This window comes from Podarcis melisellensis, assembly GCF_964234715.1.
Source record: "Podarcis melisellensis genome assembly, chromosome: 4".
Lineage (NCBI taxonomy): Eukaryota > Metazoa > Chordata > Lepidosauria > Squamata > Lacertidae > Podarcis > Podarcis melisellensis.
Genome location: NC_138531.1, coordinates 26957155 through 26974961, shown reverse-complemented (window position 1 = coordinate 26974961; position 17807 = coordinate 26957155). Strand labels below are relative to the sequence as shown.

Sequence of the window (17807 nt, the reverse complement as noted above, 5' to 3'; positions counted from 1 at the left end):
ACTTGCCGATCAGAAGGTCGGCGGTTCGAATCCCTGCAACGGAGTGAGCTCCTGTTGCTTGGTCCCTGCTCCTGCCAACCTAGCAGTTCGAAAGCACGTCGAAGTGCAAGTAGATAAATAGGTACCTCTCCGGCGGGAAGGTAAACGGCGTTTCCGTGCGCTGCTCTGGTTCGCCAGAAGCGGCTTAGTCATGCTGGCCACATGACCTGGAAGCTGTACGCCGGCCAATAAAGCAAGATGAGCGCCGCAATCCCAGAGACGGCCATGACTGGACCTAATGGTCAGGGGTCCCTTTACCTATATTTGTAGCTAACTTGGTACTGGGCTCTTTGACAAATTAAGTGCCACTCTGCTAAACCAAAGCATTTACAATGAAAATCATACCTGAGCTGCTCAGAGATATAGCAGATTTTGAGTTGCCAAGCAGCACCAACAAACTGTTGACTGGAACCCAACCTTCTTTGCTTGTGGTCAGATTCTTTACATACCTAGTGGGAAATATATATTTTTTGCTTTTAAACTATAAAAAAAATTATAGCATTGAAATATTAGGCCTCATTTGGAAGCAAAGAAGCCCTTGTTTAGAGGCAGCCAACATTTTTTTGTATTTCTTCTGGTGCATATTGTAATACTCTAAAATCAGGGTTTCCCAAACTCCAGCTGTTTTTGGACTACAATTCCCATCATCCCTGACCACTGGTCCTGCTAGCTAGGGATGATGAGAGTTGTAGTCCAACAACAGCTGGAAACCTGAGTTTGGGAAACTGCTCTAAATTAACAACATTCCATGTTAGAGAGATAGAGAGTTGAGGGCCACATGCTTCCTTCCCCATAAAGTCTCCTTTTCTAGTGAATCCCATCCATCAATCTGATTGCTTTAACCATGGTTAAGGGAATACTTTCTTATCAACTGTATCCATGGTTTGCAAACCAGTTTCAGGAACTGAAAGAGGTCAGAAACAATACTGAGAAATCAGCAACGGGAACTGAACAATCTCACTGTCCTTTCCAAATCTCTTAACTATATTTACACATCTGGACATTGCACCAGGCCAAGGTGCTTTTGCGGACATTGTGTCTTAAAATATTGGTCTTCATACCAAAGTCCATCTTCTCCTTCATGCATCAGCTGAACTAACTCTCCGCTTTTCAGCACCAGGTCTTCAGGGCCTCCTCTGTCATGATCGGCCACAACAGTGTATTTACCAGGAGTCTAAACATACACAGTAGGAGATACAATTGGTTTAATGAGAAATAATCAAATAGCTATTAACTCTGAGACAGATTTTATGTGATCAAAGTGACAAAGCTAAATCAGTTTTTAAAAAATGTGACTTATGTGAAGCATTTCTCCCTCATAACTGAGAAGCAGAATCACATCCTCTAGAGTGACTATGCGTATAAAAAAAACTTATTTAAAATACATTTTCCAGGGTTGTCACAGTCCTGTACAACCAAGAAACAGAACAGGGAAAGGGTTATGGAGTTCTGAATTATTTCACCAGCATTCCATGGGACTTAACTGTGCCAGTTTGGCCCATGATTAGCCAACATGGTGCCAGCTACAAACTCCTATCAGTCCCAACCAGTTTGGTCAATTGTTAGGGATGGTGGGAGCTGAAGTTTGGAGGGCACCACATTAACTATCTCTGGTTTAGCCTTTCTCCAATGGTACACCAAAGTGCACCCTGTTCATTTTCCTCCCATCCCACCCCCAATAATAACATACTGCAGATACCAATTACAGAGTTAGGCTACATTAGAATAAGTGCTGCAAAACTATTATCAACTCACTGTTCATTCTACCAGTGTCACTGAAATAATAATAATAAATAATACTAATACTAATAATTATACCCCACCTTTTTTCTCTGACAGGGACTCAAGGGGGCTTACAGATAAAACAAAAGGTTGTCATTTGCTGCATACCATACATTCTGACTGACAACCTATTTCCAAAGACACCATCTCCTAGGGGTCTATGGGAGATTAGTCACTGTGGCCAGGTTCATACATTATATCTTCCTCCCTCCTATAAACATGAAAATATATTCGTTACCAGCTTTTTCTCTACTTTTACTTCTTCTTCTGCATCTGAGGAATTTAGTGGATCCTCTGAACTGGACCAGCCATCATTTTCTTCAGAAGCATCAAGTGACTGAGATGTTTTAGACCATCCTTAATAAACAAACAAGCAACTGTTATTGAAGCTTCTCAAGCAAGTACTGAACTGTTTTGATATAATAGCCATGAAGGGTTTTTTTAAAAAAAATACTCAGAAAAGTATTCTTTATTTATTTGGCATTTAGTTGCGACTTCTATATAAAACGGGGGGATACACTTCAAACAGTTAGAACAAAACACTAGATATCCTTTGAACCAATTCAACTGTACTAAGTGATATGCCGTCTTGGTGCTAATAGGCAGCTAGTGAGATCAACAACTGCAGCCAGGTAAGAAATGAGAACCTAACCAAAAAACAATGGTTTGATCCAGACTTAAATCAAGCTTAGAGTAAACCCACTGAAATCAATGGGACTTAAGTTAGGTTTGCCATTACTAAGTCCCATTGATTTCAATCCATGAGTCTGGATCCAATCCAATGTTTTTCCCCAAGCCGAACTACAGTGGTACCTCTGGATGTGAACGGGATCCGTTCCGGAGCCCTGTTCGTATCCAGAAGCGAATGCAACCCACGTCTGCAGGTCGCGGTTCGCCGCTTCGGCACATGCGCGTGACATCATTTTGACCCTCTGAGAATGTGCGAGTGGAGAAACCCGGAAGTAATGTGCTCTGTTACTTCCGGGTTGCCGCAGAGCGCAACCCAAAAATACCTATCCCGAAGCTATTTCAACCCGAGGTATGACTGTATTATTAAATTTATTAGATCCTATAAATAAGAGATGGCTAACCTTAGGTATCAGGTATCTCAAGAAAATTTTTCTGGTTCTCTGAAACCCCACTGATTTTGGGGTTGCAGGAAAAAATTAAAAATCCCACAATGTAGATATAGAATTGGGGTGAACAGAAGGGTTTAAAACACTTCATCCCAACAACCTTATGAGGATGCAATTTGTTTCAAGTCATCCGATTGCTCATTTGATGAGCAGGGAGGGGGCAATGATCTCCATAGATCAGGGAGGCTATGAGAGTGTTCAAGGAGTGACATTCACAGATGCCATGCTTCCCTGGAGTGCTAGACAAGGATTAATGCAATCTTTGGGCCAAAAAGGGTTAGCCACTCCATGTTGTTGGTGATTAACCTCAGCCTGTTTTTCTATGGCACTGCTAGAATAGATAACTCATTCTGATGACTCCTCAAAGTCTTGTTAGGTGACAAAAACAAGGTAAGAAAACCCAAAAAAAGGAAAATAAAAGGTCCTGCTATTTATGTCATAAATGGTAATTCAAACAGTGGGAGACAGGTGTGATTAGTCAAACACATCACAACGTGCTTCAACTGGTACACTTTTTAATCTGCCAAGTGTATCTGGCTCAAAATGCAATGGAATACGACACTTTACTCCCAAGTGCAATTTAGGATAAGAACTTTCACACAGATTAATGGTCCGCTAGTGGTTCATCAGGTTGGGAACGCCACGCTTTCATGTTGAACACTAAAGTATCCCTTGGAAGGTCATGAATATCCATTCCACTGAATAAAACATGTATTTAGTTTACCATGTCGCAACAAAGCAGCATATAATTTGATCTCTTCTTGTCTTTGTTTTTCTTTTTTCACACCTATGTGCTAGCATAGATATGGCGTGTGCATGTGTGTGCATACTTGCTTGAGTTTAAAGCTGAACAATTCTATACTGCAAAAAATTACCAATTCTCCCTCTATGCCTCCCAAATAGCTTGCAATGAGAAAAATCTCTTCATTTGTGCTTTTTGTATCATACATCATCATCACAACAGGATACAACAATGGACACAATAACAAATCATGCACGTGTTGGCAATGGTACACTTATATTTCTCACTGAGAGTAGACTAAAAGCTACTGTTATTTCTGAGTATCTCATCTTCTAAATAAATAATCCCAAATAAAACTCGTACAACAGATTTCCAGATCTGCTTATTGAAAAACAACCCACTTCAACACAGCTACAAGGATACTGTGTGAGTTCCCTGCACTCTCTCTGTGTCACATTCCCCTAGTGTGAGCAAGAAATGAAATCTACAGTGCTGCTCTGCAGATTAAAACAAGTCTGATTGTCAATGCCTTCCATTAATTACAATTCGGCAAATTAAATGAGCAACGGTTGGCAAGACCCTTTGGGGTGGATCATAATCTGCTCTTCCCAAAGAAGGTCATTGGGACGTTTGCTCCCCCAGCCCCATGCTGCCAATAAATACTGCATAGCTATTTACTTTCACCTGTATAAATGCAAATGGCTGCCATTCACGTCTGTGGAAAATGTGGGAAGCTACACTTGGGGACCCTGTTATGATGGAGGCAAAACCTGCCCTTCTCATGTCATGAGACCCTGGATGACCCAGCTTCCACAAGGGGCACAGGTGGAGAACAACTCCTTGAGAAGTGGTTGTGTTTGCCCAGGCTAATCATATCAAGGGGCTTCTTGCAAATATAAAGAACACTTTTATAGTGAATAGAAGGTTGCACTTGGACTAGGGTAACTTTGGGCTTAAAACCCTACTCTGCCATGAAGCTGCTTGTTGGTTGGCCTTAGGTCTCTTTTTCAGGACCAAAATACATTGGATGGAGTTCCAAAACTGGAATCCCTGATGACATTGCCTGGTTCAAATAGCAGCTTGTGGTGGAATGGGGAGTATTAACCCTTTGCTATGATTCTGCAAAGCAAGTTACCCTTTTCTCATCCCATAGCTGCTATTAGTCATGGAGGGAAAGATATGCACAATATTTGGGGAGGGAGGATCCCTGGCTCCAGTCTAAATTATGCTGCTTTTTGGACAATCCTGGAAACTTTGATTTTATCCTACTCAGTCCTCAGTGGAATTAACCCCACACAATGGAATGGGGAGGGACTACCAGGATGGACACTGTCCTGAGCTTTTTTGGAGGAAGGATGCCATACAAATAAGATTCCAGGCAGATTGAAAACCAATTTAAAATGAAGGAACAATTCCCAATTCTAGCTATAAATGAGGAAAATGGAACAACCACCTCCCCTCCCCAAAATGAGGCTTTCAGTTTTTGGGCAGTTCCTGCAAGACTTGTGCTTCGTGTCATCTGTGACACTACAAGATGTTAGAGGAAAGCCAAAGCAAGCCCTTAAAAGCAGCCACGAGTCACAGCACACATCACACCACGCACAAAGTCCATGTGGCCCCAGAAGAGATACGTTACCTTGCCTGCGCTGGGCTGCTAGTAAAAGATAAGTAGTGCTGACCCACTTGGCCCTGTTCCAAGTTAACACAGAGCTTGCATCTGTGAAAGAACTGAATAATAAATATTCCCAGTGCATTACGCTGTTGCCATGATACCACCTTCCACCCTGAGCTTGAAATGGGAAGCTAGATTCCACTCAATCATACTTAAAATGAAATAGCCTTGCACTATTTATCGAACATAGATCTATCATTTCTCTCCCCCCCACCCTTCCTAATGTTTGCTATCTTTTTATCAGGTTATATGTTGGAACAACCTATCCTCCCCCAGCTCTACTCCTGGGTTCTCATCTCTCAGCTTTTCACACATTTGTCCCTGAACTTAAGTGAAGGTACAGAAAGTTGCATTGCTTTGTTGGCTACCAGGTGTGGCAATTTCAGTCAAAGCGAAGTGCATGCTACTGCTAGGATCCTGCGATTTCAAGTCTGGAAAGTTGGCTCCACTCTACCTCTCAAACCCAAAGGAGTTGGATCACTCTTTACTTCATGTCGTTTAGTGTTTTTGTCTGGGCTGGTAGGAGAAGCTGCAGCAGGGCAAACAGGCAAAAAAAAAAGACGGAGAGACAAGAAAAAGATATTGAAGAATTCGAGAGAGAGAAAAAATAGGTGGGTTGCATGCAAATTACCTTTGAGTTTAGACTGGAAAACAAAAGTAGAATCTCATACTTTTAACTGCTATTCATAAAAGCAAGAAAAAAAAACATTTTTTAAAATCTAGGAATAATCAGAAAGTGCATAATTGTGGTTATATGTACAAATATTAAAAAGCTGTTAGCAAGGTTATAATTAATTTGCAATTTTCTTTATTTTCTGTATCCATATATCATTTTATTCCGATGAAACTAAATCCTGGATCAATACCTGGTCGTGAAAGAAGGATCATTGGCAAAGTCTGGCTTTTAGCGGTAGGAGACGCTGTTTCTGTCAAGGCAAGCATGGAATATTAGTGCTTACCGATATGAACTTTAAGTAGCTGGCTGCACTCATTGGCAGCTTCTCCAGAAAGAACTCAAAGGTAATAGGGTTGTTAAAGAGAAGGAGAGAGAGAAAAAAGAGACTTTTCCCATCAGGGCGATGGATGCATAATGTTGGTCACTCCTTTCAATCTCATAATAGCTCCATGGTTATAGTGTGAATGACATCTCAACATGTCTTACTGGACAATTTAGATAAGTTATTCACTATCAGAATGGAACCACTGTGCATTCATATAGGTGTGCACATGGCTCCCACAACCAAAGCACTGTAATAATAATTTAAAGCAGCCCAGAGCAGAGCAGGGCTTAAAAACGCGTTCATGTAAAACGGTACAAAGGAAAATGCTATCAGAGATAACAGCTCTGAGAGCAAGACTAAGCCCACCTTCTGTGGTGAAAAAACACACAACCTCTTTTCCTTAGGGACCTGTGAAAATAACATTTCAAAAGGGTCTCTTTTTTTTAAAAAAAACAGCTCGTCTTGATAGAAAGCTTTCTTGAAGGAAGCAAGTGCATTCCTTCTCCAGTACCAAACTGAGTTAATGATTATGATGGTTTTATTTTATTATTTATGCCCTGCCCATCTGGCTGGGTTTCCCAGGTAAGTTTTTAGAGATGACAGAACACAGCATGGAACATGAGAAAAGAGTGGAAGGAGTTGTCCACTGGGAACACATCATGACAATGATCCTAAAACTGCATTAATTGCCTCCAAATATCTGGCAAAAATTAAGCCAATTTCAACTTATAGAGCTTGAACCTTACTTTCCTAGACACTGCGTTTATCTCCAAGTATAATCTCAGTCCTTAATAACCAGGAAGGACTTGACGGACTGACTGATTGATTGATACTGCCCCCACCTCACCCCCCAATCCCCACCACAAACGAAGTTTGAACATTTATTGTTCACAGAAAAGCATTCTGGTTGGTGTGCAACACATCATACAATTTTTGTGGAGCTCCCTCCCAGCTCCAGGTCTCTTGTATTTTGTATTTTGAAAAAGAGATTAAGGAGCAAGGTCTTCCTATCTGAACAGAAAGGCAACAGCTTGAAAGTTTGGGTGATTTATGACGGGGAGCTCTAATGAAAAGATGCTAAAGCAACTTTATAATCTTGTCAACAAAAATCATTTCAATCCTTCTATTTAGCCTCATATTTTACATTAGCTTCATGGCTCAAGGCCTGACAGCTGTCCTTTCGAATTTTTCAAGTCCTTAATCGGGCTTTGAAAAACCAAGAATTAAGGCTTTGAAGTTACAAGAACCATTTTGGAAATACACAAATCCTAACGGTTTGAATCCTAAGTACAAAGTTTCCAAGTCTTTTAATTCCTGTGCATTCAATGCCAACTCCCTGCAAAAACCTGATCTAGAGGGTGTAAGGGCTCTTTGGAATGGTGCATATAGGCCTCTTCCTGGGATTCAAGCCAATATTTCTACACATACAAACAGTGGCACTACAGTGTGTACTGAACAAAAATAAGCCAGCTAGCTTTGTAAAATTTACCGTATTTTTTGCTCTATAAGACTCACTTTTTCCCTCCTAAAAAGTAAGGGGAAATGTGTGTGTGTGTCTTATGGAGCGAATGCAGGCTGCACAGCTATCACAGAAGCCAGAACAGCAAGAAGGATCACTGCTTTCGCTGCGCAGCAATCCCTCTTGCTGTTCTGGCTTCTGAGATTCAGAATATTTCTTTTCTTGTTTTCTTCTCCAAAAACTAGGTGCGTCTTGTGGTCTGGTGCGTCTTATAGAGCGAAAAATACGGTGCCTTTCTGGCTTTGGGGATTAGTAATACTGTACATTACAATATGTGTGTGTGTGTGTGAGAGAGAGAGAGAGAGAGAGAGTGAGAGAGAGAGAGAGAGAGAGAACTGAGGAATCTGAGATAGTATCTTCAATAAAATGAAGACAGAGAGGAAAAGGACAGAGGGAAAGAACAGAGGAGTCAAAGGTAAACCAGAAGGTTGTGCCAGAAAAGTAAGGCATTTATGAATAGTTAATTATTGAAATTTGAACAAATTAACAGAATCACCCACATGATTACTACACTTTTAGAATCATTTAATTTTTTTAAAGGGCTTGAATCATAATTTAGTAATGAAAAATCACCCTATGGAGACAAATAGGTTCCTGCAAAGAAATCAGTGTGGTTCTTCTACGGGATTTAAGACAGGCATGCTATTGAACAGATATTAAACAGAACCAACTAGCTAATATTTGTTCTATACCTACCTAAAAAAAAATATTTTTATTTTATTTTTGCACACCTGTTGGTTTTATCTATGACAAGAGTTGACATCAGAAAATATGATCACATGACCAAAATATGGTTACAACTCCTTTTATGCAACAACTTATTCCACTTTACAGTAATTGATGCCCATTAATAACCAAAGGGTCCTTCATATTTACCTTTGCCTTTTTCAGGATACTTTGATGCTACTGAGGTTACACATCCATCAGGACTCACAACACCAGCACTTCTCTCCTCCTGTTTTCTGATGTTCCTTGCCTCATTTCTTGAAGGACTGTTCATGGAAGAAAAATAAGACTACACTAAGGGCCAATTCACTTGTTCCCATTACAAGATAACCACAACAATCTCAGACCAAGTAAAACAAACCTTTTTCTTTTCCTTTCTTTTTTTTAAGCAAGACACAACCTCACAAATTAGACATACTTTCCCACTTAATGGGTACGGGGAGAGATGTTCTACACTACACACTATGGTATTGTGTTTGCCTAGCTTGTTCCATAACTACAATAAATATTTCAGAACAAAAATGAAGGGACAAATTTGTACCCGACACAGTTATTTTTAAGCTGAGATTTGCAGGGAATGTTTTAGGTTGCCTGCCTGCCAGTGAGGTAGGTGAAGGTGCAGGTAACCTGAAAGTTTCTAAAAATGCATGTGTACAAAAGTTGGGATCATCGTTCGCTACTGTTTGTAAAAGCACCCATATAGAAGGTGCTATACGTAGATTAACAAGGCATTTAAACTTGCACACTGCAATATTTAGCAAGTAAGTTAAAAGCAAATAAATGGTTTTAGAGACAGGCAAAGCAGGAAACATTGAAATCGGAAGAGTATTTGATGAATCAATATTTTATAAAGTAATTTGTGGAGCAGATAGTAGCTTACCTGGTATTATTAGACGATGCAGGTAAAGGGAGACTGTGTGTATGTTCTAGAACTCTATGCTGGCTAGCTTCTGTAAGGAAAAGAGAGAGAGAGAAAGCCTGCCTATCAAAGCATCTCAGGCAAGCTGCAAACTTTTGGTTCAGATTTTAGAAGTTCTGTGCAAAGTTTGGAGCTCTCACCAAATACTGAAGGGGGGCCAAATTATAAGGCTTCTGTTACACTACAACAAACTAAGCATGAACAGAACTCTTTGACAGTAACTGTGGGACTTTGGTTCCAAGCTGGGAGCAAATTAGCAGCAACCCCAACATCAGGACCGGGTGGGAAGTTTTGCATCCATCCCCAATTGCAACATCTTTAATCTCCCCCCAAAAATACAATGTGCTTCTCATCTGTAAGGGAAACTAAATGCAGCCATCATACTGATAGCCACATTGCTATTGACAGATATTAGGGAGAAAGAAAAGACTTACGCCTGCATGCCTGTAACTGACTGGTCAGTACTTTCCTAATTTCATTTACCCAGGTGGCTTTGACTTCCGGGGTTGGAGCCTGCATCAAAAAGAAAAAGGCAGAAATTCAGCCAACTATTTGCCACAAATTAAGCCATTTCGAAATGAGACAGGCAGGACCAATGTTTTCGGGCCTCAAACAAAACATCTACAACTCCATAAAACTGCCTTTAAAAGGCAGCACAATGCTTAATTTGGGGGGGGGGGTTACCTGTATTATATACACTTCTTCCCTTGCATTATACCAGATTTCAAATTTTTTAGCGTCGCCTTTAACATTCTCTGTTATTCCAACAGCAGTCATCTGAAAACAAAAGGAATGTTAAATTGACATTCTGCATGACACCCTTGCTATTTTTTTGTGATATGTGTGTGTGTGTGTTTGTGTGTGTGTTGCTGCAGCCAAAAAGGTATTATTTTTGCTCTACTATTTATTAAAATGTTTATTTTTTTAAAAAAACCATATCTTACATTTAAGGAATTTTTGAAGCTGTATGAGGGTGCTTTCTCATATCCTTCTCCGTTTTCTTCTCTCTTTTTACAGAACAGTATTGCCTTCTCGTGAAGGAAAAGGTGCCTCTGCATTGGTTTGAAACGTGCCAGGTCCTTCACTTTCGAGTGCCCCTTTTTGTGATCAGTCCATACACTGAAAGATCCCTGCATCAGAAGCTTGCCAAGTTCATTCAGGTTTCCCTTAAAACAAAAAAGCAAAAACAAAAAAAGCAGACTGTTTACACTTTGTTAATAATATTTAGAAAGGAAGACCAGCAATGGGAGCAGCACCATGGGTAGAATAAAATCTTGTTTCTCATTTCTACTTGCCAGATAGAACAATCTCCCCTCCCGGTCCCCCAACATGCTGTTCTCAGGGTTCCCTTGATCCTCCTGAGTAAATTTGGGGAAGGCGTTGGGGATGCACATAGGTGGGGAAGAGAAGCAGAGAAAGTCCTGTTGCACCAGGAGGACTAGGCGAACTAATACCAGTGTACTGGAAGAAGCAAATATCACCAGTGTCAAAGCAATGATTCTTCAACATCAACTTCACTGGACTGGTCACGTTGTGCGGATGCCTGATTATCATCCTCCAAAACAACTACTCTATTCCGAACTTAAAAATGGAAAGTGTCATGCTGCCAGTCAACAAAAGAGGTTTAAAGACTCTCTCAAGGCAAATCTAAAAAAATGTAGTATAAACACCGGCAACTGGGAAACACTTGCCTGTGAGCGCTCCAATTGGAGAACAGCCTTTACCAAAGATGTCATGTACTTTGAAGACACTCAAACTCAGGGCGCAAGGGAGAAACGTGCTAAGAGGAAGGCATGCTTGGCAAACCCACACTGTGATCAACTCCCACCAGGAAACCAATGTCCTCACTGTGGAAGGATGTGTGGATCCAGAATTTGCCTCCACAGTCACTTACGGACTCATTGTTAAAACCATGTTTATGGAAGACAATCTTACTCGGCTACGAGTGATCGCCGAAGAAGAAGAAGTTATGTTGGCTTGTGCAGGTGGAACGATTTAGTTGAAGCTGGTCCTAAGCCTGCATTATTCTCCTGCAACTGGGTGGGTTGGTTCTATGGTCTTGCCTCTTAAGTCCAGTGAACAGTCCCTTCCTGAAGAAATGGAGAACATCCAAGGTCTGGACTTGTTACATAAGGCTGCTGGGTCTCATGAACTAACCAAAAATGTTTCAGAGTTTTAGTCTCCCCTTCTCTCAGGGATTTGGATGGCAAAAGTTAAAGTTTAGACAGGAACAAGAATTAAGGTGTGGGACGGTAGAGAGAAGAAAAACCTATTTTATATAAGTCCTCTCACCAACACCACCCTGTAGCTTTCTATTCCATCCTAAAATTCAATCGATGCGTGTATCTCTTTCTGTGGGTGAGCGACACACACCAAACACAGGCTAAGTGACATGCCACCAGAAATAATGTAAGAAGGGGAAAAATTTTCTCGTAAGGGCCAACTAACAGAATATATTGCAGCTCAATGTGTTTCAAAACAAGTTCTTTCTTCAGAAGCAACCTCAAAACTTTCAAATTCTGTAGAACTTCAGAAGTAGCTTCGACGAATATTGCAGCTCATCTAGTACCGTTAGTAAAAGTGCAAGACAGGGTGAAAATATATGTTCGAGCTGCTGCAACTATTCTATTAAAAAAAAAGGAAAATTTTAAGACTCCTTCTACAGAAGGAAGCTGTAGTCTGAAATGCACTGAGGTGGAGCAAATCTTGTAGGATGGCATTTTTGATAACTGTCTTCTTCTTTCTTCATTCTTTCAGTAGTTTTAACCATCATTTCAGATAAGTGGTGGTGGTGTGGAAAACTGTTGCAGAAAATATTGGCACTACTGCTTGCATTATGTATCGCTAAAATGTGAAATTTTAATGCTACTACTTACATCATAGCCAGTGATTGCAATTTGGTGCATGGAATCATTAACTGCTTTAAGAATTCCCAATATTGATGTCAGTGCCTCTTGAAGATCTTCTGCTCCTTCACAATTTTTACTGTATTTTAGCATTTCCTGTGAAAGAAGTAAATATATAGCACCTTATGAATCTCAAGAGCAACAAAATTCTCTAGATACAACTGGGGAGCTACTACTATATGCCATAAAATAAATGGAGACTGCAATATAAAATATAAGGTTACAATCTGAGAAGGGCAGAACTCAAGACAGTGAAACTGGGAGACCTTAGTTCAAGTACCATATTTTCTCAGCACTTCTTATATGACCTTAGTAAAGACATTGGCCTGGTTCACATGTAATGATTAACCTAATCTGTACATGTTACATGAACATCTCATGCAGCAGAAGAAGGAATAAACCACAATTCAATATCTCTTTCTAGGATTGCTGGCTGGTACGTGACAAGTCAGAAATTGTGGTTTGAAATAAACTTTAGTCAACTGCAAAACAAAGTTAACTCTAAAATCTGGGTTGTGATGTGTGCTTGCTTAAACGAGAATTTATTCTGAACCACGATTCTTGGTTTAGATGCAACGGCAAACCAGGAAATTGAGAAATAGAAACTGAATTTCATTTTGATCCCCCTCCTAGCTGTGCTGAGAGAAGAAAAGAAGGAAGGGGAATGCTTCAGTCCAAGGGGTTCATGCATATAACCTCAAACCACAGCTCAGCATTATTTGGGAACCTGCCCATTATCTCCCAGACTCAGCTTGTCAGCTCATAATGATTCACTTCATTGCAATCTTGCTGAAGGCAACTATAATGGAAGACTGTAAAGCATGCTGCAAATTGCAAACACTGTCAAAGCTATAAACTATGGAATTACTCATAGCGGTCAGTTGCTCTAAATCAGTCACTTAGAATCCCACCCTTCCCAAGAAAATGTTATTGGTTTTCACAAAATAAAAAACAACACACTAACAAATAAACAGACAAACATAAATCATAACCTTATTAAAACTAATCTTCTTAACATTGTTAAGTGACTTCCTCGTATCCCCCTAGTTGGATTTCAATGAATATCATTTTAACGGTTTTCCAAATCAAAGTTCTTAAAATCTTAACTTAATCACTTAACATCAGTCATTCTTCCCAATTCAGCACTAAACAGAATAATTTCTCGCATTACTTATTTAAATCCTAGGCCTAGCTGGTAATTGCAAGCTTTTTCCAATTAATTTAACTTGATGTATTTAGCTAAATAGTCATTAAATTTCTTCCATTCTGCTAGAACCTCCAAACAAGGTCACTTAGAAATTAACTAAAGGCATGGCTAAAATATTATTATACTCCTACCTTTAGCAAAAGCTGATATTTGGTTATTCTTTGAACAGGTTTCAGTAAATAGGAATCCAAACTCAGCTTGTGGTCAAGTTTTCTCTGACACTCCTATAAATATAAATGAATAAAGAACTGAAAAAATCCTTCCATGAGATGCAATGAGAAAGATAGTAATCAACTAATTATGTTTTTTACAGTAAAATAAAGAATACCTGAAAGAATACAGAGTCTGAGAACTGCCTCCACAGACTTTCAGATCGAGGTTTATTTTGACAGTATTTTTCATAAATCTGAAAGTCTTCCATCTGAATGAGAGAAAATAATTATTACTAAAGTTTTAAGTTTTCTTGCAATTATGAAGTAAACTACCACACTTACAATGGGCATTCGACTAAATCTTACTCAGAGGAGACCCACTAAAATGAAAGAAGATGGCTAAGTTAAGTCAATTGCTTTTAATGGGTCTACTCTTGAGGAAAGCTTGAATAACAACCATTCTTATTAACGGACTGTTGAAATATGTATGGCTGTTCCGATTGGCTAAAACTGAGTTGACTTTAGATCACAAAAAGTAACTCCCCCTCCCTGTTAATTCATGTCTCTGTTCCTGTGGGAACTCCAAAAAAACCCCCCTGTATTATTTATTTAATATCTATACTCCACCCTTCCTCCCTGAGGAGCCTCAGCTGGTAAGCACATTACTGTTAAAATAATACAATGAAAAATAAAATAACATATTTAAAATGTCTTTTAAAAAACAACATGTTCTCATAATCATTTAAACGTTGCCAGGAAATTATTTAGCCATCTAATGTCTGGGTAAACAGGAATGTTTACCGTCCTGAAAGGTTATAAAGAGGGGGCAGATACGCTTCACCACAGAGAAGACATTCCACAAACAGGGAATCTCCACTGAGAAGGCCCTGCCTCATAACAATGCCAACCAGGCAGCACCCAGCAGTGGCACTTCCAATAGGGCATTCTCTGCTGGTTGTAGGGCCCAAGATGGTTGACACTAGGGAAGGCGCTCTTTCAGGTACAGTGGTACCTCGGGTTACAGACGCTTCAGGTTACAGACGCCGCTAACCCAGAAATAGTACCTCGGGTTAAGAACTTTGCTTCAGGATGAGAACAGAAATCGCACGGTGGCAGAAGTGGGAGGCCCCATTAGCTAAAGTGGTACCTCAGGTTAAGAACAGTTTCAGGTTAAGAATGGACCTCCAGAACAAATTAAGTTCTTAACCCCAGGTACCACTGTACTTGGGTCCAAGCTGTTTAGGGCTATGTTTGCACCTTGAACTGGACTGGTATTACACAACATGACCCACAACAGCGAAACTCAACTGGGTAAATCTGATATTTCCTAGAAGCTAGCAGAACTCAGAATTCTAATCTGCCTCTCTAATATGCATTTGTTTCAGCACGAAGGCCTAGACCCGTGGTTCCCCACACGGGGGGCACGCCCCACAGGGGGGCAATTTGATTTTTAAGGGGGGCAATTCGAGAATGAGTTAGACCGAGTTAATGGCCTTTTAGGCTTCCTCCAAGTGAATAGGAGTTCACTTTTTGAATAATAAGAATTATATGTTACAGGGGGTGGGGGGATCAGGAATTTAGAGATGCTTAGGTGGGGCATGGCCACAAAAAGGTTGGGAACGACTGGTAGACATTTGTAATACAGATGTTACTGGGGAAGAACGATCAAGTTAGCAAAACAACTATGCTCTCGATCAGCTGGTGGGCATACTTCAGGCTTGTTGAATCTATTTCGCTTTTCAAGAGGACTCCCAAGGTTCACCAACCAGAGACAGATGCGAAATAGTAGGTCAGCATAACTGGGAGCCGAAAACTTTTGTGGATCTACTGCAAGTTATTCAGCAATTTTCCACTAGGTCCTGATCCCACCCCTGCAACAGACCACTTAAAACGGGTTGTGCACACATGATTTTTGTCACATTCATCGTAAAACTTTCATCATTAACCATATGTACCAGCTTTATTCTTGATTGAATTAGGAACATGCAACCATGGCTTAATTTCTCCTCATATTGCTGGTGCCAGAATGAAAACTATTCTTCTAATGAAAGGTCAAACACAAAAACTATGACAGTCATTTTCGTACTACTTACCCTTTCAAGGAAACACCTTCCTACCAGCTCTGGATATTCTATATAATTTTCTAGTTCTCTTAAGAATATTCTGCAAAGAAAATAATTTTAATTTATTTGAAAAATATGGAGAAACAATCAATAACTATCTACAGCTCCTCCTCTACCTTTTAATATATACAGTGGTACCTTGGTTTAAGAACAGTCCTGTTTAAGAATGATTCGGTTTACAAACTCCGCAAAACCGGAAATAGTGTCCCAGTTTAAGAACTTTACCTCGGTCTAAGAATGGAATCTGCACAGTGGAAGGGCATCGGCGGCGGGAGGCCTCATTAGGGAAAACACACCTCAGTTTAAGAATGGTTTTAGTTTAAAAATGGACGTCCGGAATGGATTAAGTTTGTAAACCGAGGACCTACTGTACTGTCTGAAATCTCAGAAGCAGGGAGCTGTAGTATCCTTACATGAAACTAAACAAAGATGAATCTAAAACAGCACCAAGTTCAAAGTAGCATTACTGCTTACTTTTTTTTAAAACAGATTTCACACTTAAATACAGAGGCCACTACATAAAGAAGACCCCTCAGGAATCTATGGTAACATTTGCATATCATACTAAACCATAGTTTAATACAACATGAATAAGCTTCTTCAAAAGGAATGGGACAACCACAGTAAGTATTTACACGAGAGAGATTGGGTGCAAACCCTATAGTAATTTCCATGGGGTTTTGACAAAGAACCAATGTGCAAAAAGGCTGAAGCAATGGATCTGTGGACTACTGCTTTAAAAAGGAGCTTAACTACTGTGACTCTGCAAAACCAAATAATTCGGGGGTTTTGATGTATTATTATTTTTTAATCACAATGAATATATTCTAATGTGTTCGTTTTAATTTTCTGTTAATATGACTAGAAATTTGTGCATGGGCCACAAATCTTAACCTGTTGTGAAAGTGATAGATTTCTTCCATGTTTCCAAACAAGACGTCTTTCTTATTTTGCAGCCCTGGTAAAATGAGATGTGCCATTAAGGGGCTGTCCATTTCTGCAGCATAGCCCTGTAATACAAAAGGCAAGCAGATTAATTGCTTGCAGTTAGTTCCAACATCTCTCTCTCCTTCTTCAGCAAGTCTAATCTGCTCAAAGCTGATAAACACACAGCAATATTTCAACATCATTGTGAGGGGGAAAGACTATTCAATGTCCAGTACAGCAGCTCTCCCTTTTAATTCAAGCCCAGTTCTGCAAAAACAAACCCCCCCCCCCCACAAAAACACACATATTTGCCGTCTTATAAACAGTTTTGTAAAATATTCTAGTTAAAAAGGAAGTTTACAAAAATCAGAATGTATTTTTGAAATGCATGTAAATTCAAGACTATTTATAAAAATCCATCCAACTGATAATTCCAGTGTTTGGGATCCTGAGCTCACCACAATGACTATGGATCCCCATATCGTGACCTTTCCAGTCAATTGTTCTTCTTCCTTCCTGACCTAAGTTCCTGTTTATGACATCTGCTCTAGGCAAAAAAGCCAGATCTATTCTTTAGCACTTCCACACAGCAGGAAAGACGCACAAACTTGTTTTAATTTGCACTTTTAAGTACTCATGTGCTCTTCCTTCGGTACAGCTAGGCAAGATTTTCCTTTAGCCTGGGTTCATATAAAGAACTTGGCTTAGAAAGCGAAACAAGGCAGAAATGCAATAGAATGCATTATGTCACCAGGCACACTGATGAAAACAACATTTTAATTCTCCCTGCCATAACCACAACATTAGGAGGCACATGGATGAAGGCCATTCTGCCTCCACACCCTTCGTCACCAGGAACTTGGGGGATGCAAAATGTGATGGCCCTATATGGGAAGTATTTCCAAATATTATGGCAGAAAGGAGGATCAGGTCTGCACTGGGAAGCTGTCTTCAGT

General features: G+C 40.0%; 1 protein-coding gene across 12 annotated transcripts in view; it reads right to left on the bottom strand.

Annotated features, from left to right (window-relative positions):
- The window catches only part of MCF2L (MCF.2 cell line derived transforming sequence like), a 111660-nt gene that overhangs the window by 2401 nt on the left and 91452 nt on the right, over nt 1-17807 (bottom strand). For 7 of the 12 annotated variants that reach the window (XM_081908147.1, XM_081908151.1, XM_081908157.1 and 4 more), the window contains 15 exons: nt 16819-16934; nt 15895-15964; nt 13978-14070; nt 13781-13873; nt 12413-12538; nt 10481-10702; nt 10221-10313; nt 9971-10049; nt 9498-9567; nt 8768-8883; nt 6238-6297; nt 5826-5900; nt 2060-2178; nt 1101-1213; nt 385-488 (listed from right to left, as the gene is read on the bottom strand). In XM_081908147.1, coding sequence (XP_081764273.1) covers nt 385-488; nt 1101-1213; nt 2060-2178; nt 5826-5900; nt 6238-6297; nt 8768-8883; nt 9498-9567; nt 9971-10049; nt 10221-10313; nt 10481-10702; nt 12413-12538; nt 13781-13873; nt 13978-14070; nt 15895-15964; nt 16819-16934 — 1549 coding nt within the window. Of the gene's footprint in view, nt 1-384; nt 489-1100; nt 1214-2059; nt 2179-5335; nt 5417-5825; nt 5901-6237; nt 6298-8767; nt 8884-9497; nt 9568-9970; nt 10050-10220; nt 10314-10480; nt 10703-12412; nt 12539-13780; nt 13874-13977; nt 14071-15894; nt 15965-16818; nt 16935-17807 lie in introns of all 12 variants that reach the window. The other 5 variants (XM_081908156.1, XM_081908150.1, XM_081908149.1 and 2 more) reach the window with 4 other exon arrangements.